This window comes from Gorilla gorilla, chromosome 10 (genome assembly GCF_029281585.2).
Source record: "Gorilla gorilla gorilla isolate KB3781 chromosome 10, NHGRI_mGorGor1-v2.1_pri, whole genome shotgun sequence".
In the NCBI taxonomy this organism is placed as follows: Eukaryota; Metazoa; Chordata; class Mammalia; order Primates; family Hominidae; genus Gorilla; species Gorilla gorilla.
In genome coordinates, this window is record NC_073234.2 from 80,731,970 (window position 1) to 80,742,811 (window position 10,842).

Here is a 10,842-nt window from a genome sequence, read left to right on the forward strand (position 1 = left end):
GAACAGGCAACCTAAAGAATGAGAGAAAATTTTTGCAATCTATCCATCTGACAAACAGCTAATATCCAGAATCTACAAAGAAATTAAACAAATTTACAAGAAAAAAAAAACAAACAAACCCATCAAAAAGTGGGTGAAGGATATGAACAGACACTTCTCAAAAGAAGACATTTATGCAGCCAACTTCTCCCATTTTTTAAGAGTTTTATTTTATTATTATTATTATTATTATTTTGCTGGTGAGATAATGTGGGAAACTACTCTGGTTTGCTCTCTTTCTGAAATTCTTGTTGTATTCTTAATTTACGTGGCTTGTCTTTTCTCTGGACTGAATTGCCTCAATATGGTTTGTGTTATAAAAAATCTATTAGATGCTTTTAGTGTGTTGTAGGCATTTTCAGTCGGATATGTTATGTGGTGTATTTCTTTCCTTTTGGTAAAGATGGAATATCTAAATACGAAGAACCTTTAACTGCCAACTTCTACAAATGAACTGAGCCTTCATGGACAAAACCTGAATCAACTCAACCTGATCAGCAGTTTCGCAATATGGCAATATTTCATTGTTCTTTTGGTTCCTACCTAATTCTCACTTCAGTGCTTAGGATCCTTTTTTAAAAAAAATTGTGGTAGGGATGACACCATGCATGCAGTGAATTAGGCCTCATATTTGCATAGGAATTGTAGACTCATTGGGAGCCAATAGCCTACCACCTCTTTACAGTACATTGTAAAGAGGTTTGTCCATGTGTCCAGTGACTTCTCAGATAATGTTTTTAGTAAAGATTTACTGAGAGAGTTCAGATTGGTTCAGTCCTATCACCACTTTTTCTAGAAGTCTTGCAGTGAGGTTCTTCTAAAAGAATTGTTGTGTAGGAAACAGCACACTGCCTAATCTTTGCATTGACAGCACTGAAAACAAGCAAGGGTCGGAGAGATTCTTCACTGTCTTCATTATAATTGTTGCTTATGGGTACCCTGTTATATTCTGATTTTTGTTGCAATTTTATTTGTTCTCTTTTGTTATTCCACCTACTGAATTGAGGAATTACATTTCAGTTATCTCTTCCAAAGAGGATCTTCATCTTAAATTTACTCGCTTTGGTGGGCACATGTATTTTCCCTCCAGCTGCAGCCATCTTGTAACAATTTTCAGCTATAAAGAATTTTCCTTGATTTAATTTATGTTTTCAACTAGTGATAAAATACATTGCTTCTATTCCAGTTTCACTGACTACTATGAATAATTATTCGACAGCCTCTCCCTAATCCTCCAACCCCAGCCTGTTAAGCAACGCTTTGTCAGGAGTTTAAATTCAGTGCAAAGAGGTAAGATTTCCACAGTTTAACCTGCAGTTCACTGAAGTAAGTTCCTTCTAGAATACTTGGGGAATTCTTCCTTCTTCAGATCAAAATCCTCCAGCTGGAGCAAATGGGAGACTAATAAATCACTTAACTTTTTGTAATATTTTTTAAGGAAACCATCAGATCTCTGAATTTACCCACGTTGGAGTCTATTTATGAGTGCTGCTATTACTGCTTGAGTCTATGGTATAGTCCCTTAGGTTTGTTTAAGATCATTATTAATTTGTTCTAAGTCAGCCAAATCAACAGAAAGGTAAATATGCACCAATAGAAAGTATTTTTCAAAAGTTAAGCAGTTTTTGGTAAAAACCCCAAACCTTATTAATCTTCTACAGATGACAACTCACATATTGCTGATGATAAAGATACACATGTGTTACAATAGGGCTTCAGACTCACAGCCCATCTCTCTTTTTCTTGATCTTTCAGTAAAATCATAATGCTAAACTGGTGACTTCACAGTCATTTCCTTGGCAAAAGATTAATATCACAAGCACAGAGGAAAAAAAGCCCCCACTTACACACAAGTGTCTTCAATAACAGTGGGAGAAAACAGAATACTACTGGCAAAGTAAATTGCTTTTCTTCTTAAAACTTTTCCCATCCTGCCCCATGTGTCCAAGTGTAAAAGCCCTGCTTTGAAAATGCTTCATTTCGTAGATCAAACACTTAAGAGAAAATGACAATAATAAAGCCCAAACATCCTAGGAATAGCTAGGAGAAAAACCTCTAACACAGTGGGAAATACATCAGTGCAGAAAAATGTAACTGTGTTGAATACACTATTTGTGTTTCTTATGTATACAATTGAGAACTGCAGTCAGATTTTAAGGAATTATGTTAAATTTGATGCTCAAACACTTATTTTAGGGGGTCCTTTCCCTTGGTTCTCTGCAGGTTCTTTAGCTGCCAGCTTTTCTGAGTGGGAGGCTTAGGTGATAAAGGATTCTTGTGAGAATTCAAATATTTTCTTTTGAACAATCATCTGATGCTCTTCAGAATGAAGACCAGTATATTCAGGTACATTTACCTGTGAAATAAAGAAACACATAACCATTAAAAACAACATTCAAAATGCACACTAAAGATTCTATCCTGAAATAAATCACTAACAGCAGGTCTCAGAGATTTCTTCATCGAGCAACCAGTTTGTTTCAGTTACAACCAGGTGTGCTGAGAAACCCCAACACATTGCCAGTTGGCTGGGGCCTGGGAGGCAGAGCTTGCAGGCAGCTAAAGAAACAATGCTCCTCTGGCAACTTCCATTTATCCTCCCAGCTTTCCCAAGGCTAGAAGCTGCAAAGAATGGGCTCCATGCGCATACTCTCAGGGAGGAGCCTTCAAGGCTTGTGCGCTTTTCAAAGAAACCGGGTAACAGTCCTTTCTGGGAGACTAGGTTTACCTGGGAGGAGGCTCGAATGGCACTGCGTGGTTAGGCTTCCCTCAGACAAATGGCTTTGCCGGCAGTGGGGCGGGGATGTATGTGGTGCCACAGATACAGATGAACACCTTTCTATGTTTTGAGATGATGCTCCTCCCTTAGTAACCTAAGGCTGCTATGACTCTTCCAGAACACCCTGTGGCAAGTATAATGAAGCCATAACTATCATTTTCAGGGGACTCAAACCGTTTCTGAGGATTCTTCTACCCCCATCCTCAACCCATATATTTGTTAGCAAATAGTTTTCATAGTCTTTTTCTAACTATAATTTCTCTTCCTCACTTTTTTTTTTTTTTTTGCCTTGGATTAGGGACACACCTAGAATCAGTGTTTTCCTTTCTATTTAACCAGAATACTAGTACCAGATTAGCAAATGAAACTACAGGTTGAAAACTCACCCAGTTCAACAGATTCAGTTACTGTAATTTGGATTTTTAAAATATGATTTGGGAAATTAAGACCATATAACTCATTCTTAAACACCTTCAAATATATCCTCACTATGCTTTATTTTTGGTGTAGAATAAATAGAAATATTTTCTAAAGATGCTCAAGAGATTATTAGCAAAGGCAATATCGTTTATTTTTCCCAGATAGCTGCATTCTCTCATTAAACACACACACAGACACACACACACCCCTAAGGCTTTTAGGTATATGAAAACTTCATCTCTTAAATGCCAAGTGATCCAAGTGCTGGAGCTGCATCTGAGATCAGTAATTGTGCACACACACTGGTCACCGAGAGCACTGGTTCCTGTTGGACAGCACCTTGACTATTTTGGCAGGCAGAAATGGGTGTTTTCCTGTGTCCGTTGGGCAAGCATATGTATTTTTACTGGTTCATCTTAGCTGTGGATGCCTAAAAATTTGGCATCAATTGTTTATAGAAAGGAAAAGCAATCTGAGCTGTCAGCCTTGATATTACCTAAAACTGCATCGAATGTGGTAAAATAATACAAGATTTGTTTTTTAGGCCTGTTTCATATTTTCTAGGCAATAGATCAAATCAGTTCAGGGTTCATTTTTAGCTCTTTAATAAACTGACAGAGTTTGCTGGCAGTGAAATGAGAACGCACTTTTAACATGGAAGTGCCATACAGTCAAAGTTGCTATTTCTGCTATTTATTAATAACTAGGGAATACTTGAGAATTGAGCTTAGCATGTTCAACAGGGAAACTAAGATTCTAGTGCTTTTCATTGTAATGAGCACTTTCTCTCATTTTTCTCTCTTCATCTCCATTTGGTATCTCAGCCCCAGTCCCTTGTGAATTCATACTCTTTCCTTGAAACTTATAAGTGTTTTATACACCAAATCAGCACAGTGAGAATTAACAAATCATTGATATGCTTTTTCTCTCATACTCTTACCTAAATCTTGACTCTTCCCTCTCCTCGAAATGCCCTCCCCTAGAGATACACTTCTTCCAGGTCCTTATTCCAAAGTCACCCCAGGTAGGCCTCTTCTGACCACCCTATCTAACATTTCATATCACCTTCCTTTTTTGCTCCCTTAGCATTGCTTTCTACCTTCCATGCTTTATAGTTCACTTGTTTTCTTGTGTACTGTCTGTCTCTCCCACTAGAATGTAAGCTCTATGAGGCCAGGGATTGTTGCCTGTACTCCAGAGTCTAAAACAGTGCCTGGCATATAGCAGGCACTCCATTAATAAACGAATGAATGGAAGTCATTTACCACAGGCTTTGGTTTCTTTGTTCCATGATAAATGATGGATTTTCACAGCCTGCTTGAATATGGTGCGCCAGTGTCTCCATCTCGTTCGCCCCATCCCTGATGGAAAAGGGCAGTAGATATCTAAGTGTGACATGTACCTTCATCTCCTGGAGCTGTACCCAGCATCAACGCAGTTAGTGTAGGGGTGTTCACTGAGCCAGCCTTTTTGGAGAAACTTTCTCTGGGCTGGATTTCTCTCAAACACCAACCTGATGTTCCTTCTGCCTCTGTCTAGACCTTAGGTCTCTTCTTCCCCAGCTTTTTGAATAGTCAGTAAAATTGATTTTAGCTAAACAGCTTATTGCTTTTCTTTATATTAGAGTTCATTTGGATAAAGAAGCCAGCATGACACTACTTGTTGGAAGCCAGGAAAAAAACAATTGTGTGTGCTAGAGATGTTTCCTTTCACTACATTTGCAGCCCTGGTGACTGTGACATAAATCTATTGAGCCTTGCCATTGCTTCGCTGGGTTCCAAGAACATCCAATGCTTGTCTGATGTTAAGTTTTACTCCCCATGAAAGCAAACATCACCTCTGTCATGGCCAGTTAAACAGTGTCTTTTCAGTGGACTTCTGCATATCTGAAACCCACCCATCCAAAGCCAAAAGTAATGCCAGGGGAAAGATTTTATGCTGCCATGTTTCTTACAAGGGAAGATCAAGGGTCAACTTGATTCATAAAATTACTGCAGTCATTTTTCAGCTGGCTGAGAGACTTCACAGATCAAAAAATACGTGGCTCCTAAATGATTTCTGATATGCACAATTATAGTGTTTTTTGTTCTCAGCATGTGGCGCAAAGCCTGCCAGAAACCATCTTTGCGGCTATTGACAGGCGGATTAGAAATCATCCACGATGGTTTCCTTCATTTCTCTACAGGCTGGTCATCCATTTAAACTGCTTAATGTGATCCTCTCAAAGCCTGCTTTGTACATGCTTTTCCCTGACGTTTTGTTCTTCTCTTTCAGTGTGGTGCTCACCTTGGGCACATTTTTGATGATGGGCCTCGTCCAACTGGGAAAAGATACTGCATAAATTCGGCTGCCTTGTCTTTCACACCTGCGGATAGCAGTGGCACCACCGAGGGAGGCAGTGGGGTCGCCAGCCCGGCCCAGGCAGACAAAGCGGAGCTCTAGAGTAATGGAGAGTGATACAAAGTGTACTTAATGCACAGCTTATTAAAAAAATCAAAATTGTTATCTTAATAGATATATTTTTTCAAAAACTATAAGGGCAGTTTTGTGCTATTGATATTTTTTCTTCTTTTGCTTAAACAGAAGCCCTGGCTATCCATGTATTTTGCAATTGACTAGATCAAGAACCATTTATAGCTTTAGCAAATGGAGACAGCTTTGTGAAACTTCTTCACAAGCCACTTATACCCTTTGGCATTCTTTTCTTTGAGCACATGGCTTCTTTTGCAGTTTTTCCCCCTTTGATTCAGAAGCAGAGGGTTCATGGTCTTCAAACATGAAAATAGAGATCTCCTCTGCAGTGTAGAGACCAGAGCTGGGCAATGCAGGGCATGGAGACCTGCAAGACACATGGCCTTGAGGCCTTTGTACAGACCCAGCTAAGATAAGGATGGAGTGATGTCTTAATGAGACTGCTCAGCTTTGTGGAAAGTTTGAGCTAAGGTCATTTTTTTTTTTTTTCTCACTGAAAGGGTGTGAAGGTCTAAAGTCTTTCCTTATGTTAAATTGTTGCCAGATCCAAAGGGGCATACTGAGTGTTGTGGCAGAGAAGTAAACATTACCACACTGTTAGGCCTTTATTTTATTTTATTTTCCATCGAAAGCACTGGAGGCCCAGTGCAATGGCTCACGCCTGTGATCCCAGCACTTTGGGAGGCCAAGGCGGGTGGATCACGAGGTCAGGAGATCGAGACCATCCTGGCTAACATGGTGAAACCCCGTCTCTACTAAAAATACGAAAAATTAGCCAGGTGTGGTGGTGGGCACCTGTAGTCCCAGCTACTCAGGAGGCTGAGGCAGGAGAATGGCGTGAACCCGGAAGGCGGAGCTTGCAGTTAGCCGAGATCGTGCCACTGCACTCCAGCCTACATGACAATGTGACACTCCATCTCAAAAAATAATAATAATAACAATACAAAAAATAGCTGGGCATGGTGGCTCATGCATGTAGTCCCAGCTACTCCTGAGGCTCAGTCAGGAGAATTGCTTGAACTTGGGAGGCGGAGGTTGCAGTGAGCTGAGCTCATACCACTGCACTCCAGCCTGGGCAGCAGAGTGAGATCCTGTCAAAAAAGAAAAGAAAAAGAAAGCAGCATTCAAGTGTAAGACAACTGTAAAATATTGAGCCCCACTTGGTCTAAAATTCAAAAAGAAGAACGCCTGTCCATCGCCTTTTTATAAGTCCTTCTCTCCACACCTAAAAGCAGCTGCAGCTGAAAGGGCATAAATTCCACTGTGTAAAATAAAATATTAGGGGCAACACACTTCATCAAGGCAGCAGGAATGAGAGAGAGCAGAGAAGATCAAGGATGAAGTCTTGGGTACTGAAAAATTCAGTGCTGGGCGGAAAAACTGACAGGGCAGTACAAGTAACAAACAGAATCCAAGTGGGGTGGCCCTTGTGCACAGAGCTCCAGGTGACCTCTGGAGAGACATGGGCATTCACATGGAAAGCTAAAACGGAAGCTCAAGTTTCATACTCAACATAATCTTCTGTGTGACAAAGGACAAGCCATGTAGCCTCTCTGTGCCTATTTCTTCATGCATAAACTGAGACTCATAATATTTGTAAAATGTATTGATACTCTCAGGGCAAATTCACTATATTGCTATACAATTGAGATCAGTGTTGTAAAATTAAACTGATCTGGTTCTAATTGCCTCAAAGGCCAAAGCCCAGGCATTTGAAATGGAAAGAATCAGAGAGGAGGCTGACTTAGCTGATTGGTATGGAAACAGTTGGGCCAAGAGCCAGAATTTCCCTTTGTAGCAACACGGCTAGTTTTACTTTGAGAAGCTCTGCTCAGTTGCTTTATAACATTAAGTCTGGCGGAATGGATGTCACTGTGCACAATAAAGTTTTCACAAGTATAAACAATGGTGATGTAAGTCAACATTGCTGTAGCCAGGTGTGAAGGTTGTGTGGTGTGTGACGAATGTACATCATGTTTGTAGCTTTGGATGCTAATCTTGAATTGTAGTTTAAAAAATACGTATTTTTGTAACTCTTTGAAAGTTTATGAAGACTGACAGCTTTCCTTGTAAGCACTAAGAGAAAAAAAAGAAAGAGGGACATCTGACAATTTTAAAGAAACAACAAGAAATTAGAATGAAAATCTGTGACAAACAGCGTCAGTGTGGCCATGTCCACATTCCTACATGTCTCTCTCTACAAGCAGCTCTCTAAGAAGCCTGACATCCCAGTGGACTCTTTATAGTCATGTACACTTGATTCCAGATGAGCTCTGGTCTTATCTGGATGCTCAGATAAGAGGTTTCTATCTGAGCATCCAGATGTTCCCTCAGGCTCCAAGACATTTCACCCCAGGCCCTGGGTTCACTCTGGAATTCGTAGGCTTCATGTCTCTCTAGAAATGACGTGTAAAATTTAAGACCAGACCTCAGCCATCAGCGTCCAGACCATCCTAGAAGTCTTTCCCAATCTCACAGAGAAAGCCCTAGTATTTCCCAGTGACCCCAGGATTCCACGTTGGGGTGGCCAAAGAAATAGGTCTCTCAGGGCTTTGCCACAGCCTCCAGCCCATCCTTCAGAGGCACACACAGCACCTCTCGGCTGCTCCAGCTCTGTGGGATAGCCTCCCCTGGGGTCCGTGGGACGCGGGCCACAGTGTTGAGGTAGACAAGGAGGATCAATCAGAGGCCTCTTCCCTCTCCACAGAGACTGGATTGTCATTGTTCCTTCGTTTATATCGTAGGGCTTAACATTTCACTCAAAAAAAAGCCCCTCTTTTTCTAATCCTTAGTCTTTGTTTCAAGGAAAGCCAGTTTTTCTTCTACCACATTTTCCAGGATCGACTTTAAGAAAAATGCAACATCTATTGAAAAAAAGTGGGGTGTATGCATGTGGTTTAATTCCAGATTGCTTTTGGGTTTAAGTGGTATCAAATTTCAGTATATTTCTATCTTATGTGAAAGAAATATATTACTAAAACATCAGTGAGCAATAATGTCAGCTGTCAAGCACTAGATTTATTTTTGCAGGATATGGAGTGCAGTGAACTGAGTCAATATGGCAAGGTGTATGTGATCTGTGGGAGTTATGCCATTTAACATAGGAAGTGCATGGGACTTTCCCTCTCTGCACTCCAGCTCTTACTGTACCATTAGAAGATGCAGAATTCTGTTGGTGTGCAAAAAGTATAGCCTTACATTCAAGCAGAATGGATCTGAAGAAAGCAGCAATATCTGTTATTAGAGAACATTCCCATGTGTTTAAACTCTTCACTTCTTAGATGCATTTAAATTCTTAATGCAAATGACGTAGCAATTTGAAAACTTCTCCGTATTACTTGTGTATAAAATGTCTTGCTTTAAATACAAAACAAATGGTAAAGGGGATTATCTTTTGTTTAGATGGTTAAATATTATTTTTGCCTTAGATAGCTTTGTAATAATTTTTCTCCAGACAGTTCAACACTTTTGAAAAATGACATGAATTTTCATTAAAAACCCTTTTCCTATGTTTATTGTATACAAGAATTATGCAATAAAATTTCTTTATAAAAATATTTTCTTCTTTGATTCCTGAAGACTCCTTTTATTTTCAGCACAGATACATGGACTGGAGTTTGTAGCAGACTGTTCTGTTTGCCTCCTTAACCAGCTGACAAGTCTGTAGTCTATATGGAGAGCCTTTCATCTGATGCAGTCTTTGGAAGTTGGGTCTCTTACAGTAGGGTCAAGTCCAACTCTCCATACCACAGGCCCTGGGAGAGGCCTCCAGGGATCTGAAAGACTGGAGGAAAGGGAAACATTTGCAGAATTACTCAACCTTCACCTCACCTCAGCAAAATCTTCAGCAGCTTGTGTATGTTTTTACCTTAAAATATGGATTTGGGAGTTCCACCATGAAAACTCTGTGGGTAAAAATGCGGGAATGATACCACGCTGATGCCTTGGCTTCTGTTAAAAAATTTGACAGGAAACTTACACTATCATTGAGGGCTGGTCTCTATGGAAGTATATTAGGAGCTTTCCACTGCTTACAGATGATTTCACTGATAAAAGCCATCTCTACAGATAAGTTTTGGTATTGTATTATTTGTTGTTGAAATGTTGAGTTGTTTTGTATTGTTGATTTATTTACTTTAGGAGGCAGAAGTGGGGTGATGAAGACTTTTGTTCTTCAGCCAATTCTCTAAGTCATACTCCTGGTATCTTAAAATTCACAGGCCAGCAACTTTATGTAGTATACCTTAGAGCACTGCTTTTCATAGTGTAGTCCTCAGACACTGAGGTATCAGCATCACCTGGGAACTTGCCAGAAATACAGGTTTCCAGGCTTCATCTTGGACTTCCTTAATCAAAAGTTCTGGGCTGGGGCCTTAGCAATCTGCATTTTAGAAAGCCCTCCATGTGATTCTTGTGCTTAACCACTGCCTTGGAACTTTTAGTGAGAAAACTTCAATTAGTATTAATTTTAAAGGCATTTATATCTGACCCTCGAAAACGACTTTTTTTTCATCAGTCCTTTTCTTTCTATAGGGGTGGGTGGATAGTTTTTCCAAAATTTCATGCCTTGTAGCTCTTCTCGTCCCTCACTGCCCATTTGTCTTGTCCAGGAGGACTAGTCTGTCCTCATTCACTAGCACCACCTTAATTCCTATTAGCATTTCTGGACTGAGCCTGGGCTGCCCAGTGGTGCTTCCCAGTGCCTTTCTAGACCACAGGATGTCCATGGCAGGGTTCATCACAGTAATTCCAAGAATTAGAGAGCAGACTTCAGTGTATAAATTTACATATCACCTTTCTCATCTCTTCTATTTTCTTATACTTCCTTTCAAAATTATCATTTTTTTTAACCATTTAAGATATTTCTTCAAAGGTGCCATGTACCCAAATCTTCAACTCTTTTCTTTTTGTCAGAAAACTGCTGTTACCTAGATCTTAACAACAAAACGACTTTTGGAAAATACTGACATTCGAAAAAGGTTGAATTTAAAAACTGTGTTTGGGACAAGCTTACTAGCACCCCATACAGGTTTCAAACCAGAGCTCATGGTGCTTTACACAGCAGATTGAAATTTCACCATATTTTGATGATTTTTTACCTGAAAAAGCCCTCTGCCATAGAAGAATATTCT

The 10,842-nt window shown here is 40.0% G+C and overlaps 1 protein-coding gene across 3 annotated transcripts in view; it reads left to right on the forward strand.

Moving 5' to 3' along the window:
* MSRB3 (methionine sulfoxide reductase B3) overlaps positions 1-9,265 on the forward strand; it is a 184,551-nt gene extending 175,286 nt beyond the window's left edge. For 2 of the 3 annotated variants that reach the window (XM_031000968.3, XM_055358469.2), the window contains one exon: positions 5,513-9,265. In XM_031000968.3, the coding sequence (XP_030856828.2) occupies positions 5,513-5,680 (168 nt within the window). In that variant the 3' untranslated portion in view covers positions 5,681-9,265. Of the gene's footprint in view, positions 1-1,258; positions 1,330-5,512 lie in introns of all 3 variants that reach the window. The other variant, XM_055358470.2, reaches the window with a different exon arrangement.
* The last annotated feature ends 1,577 nt before the right edge of the window (positions 9,266-10,842 follow it).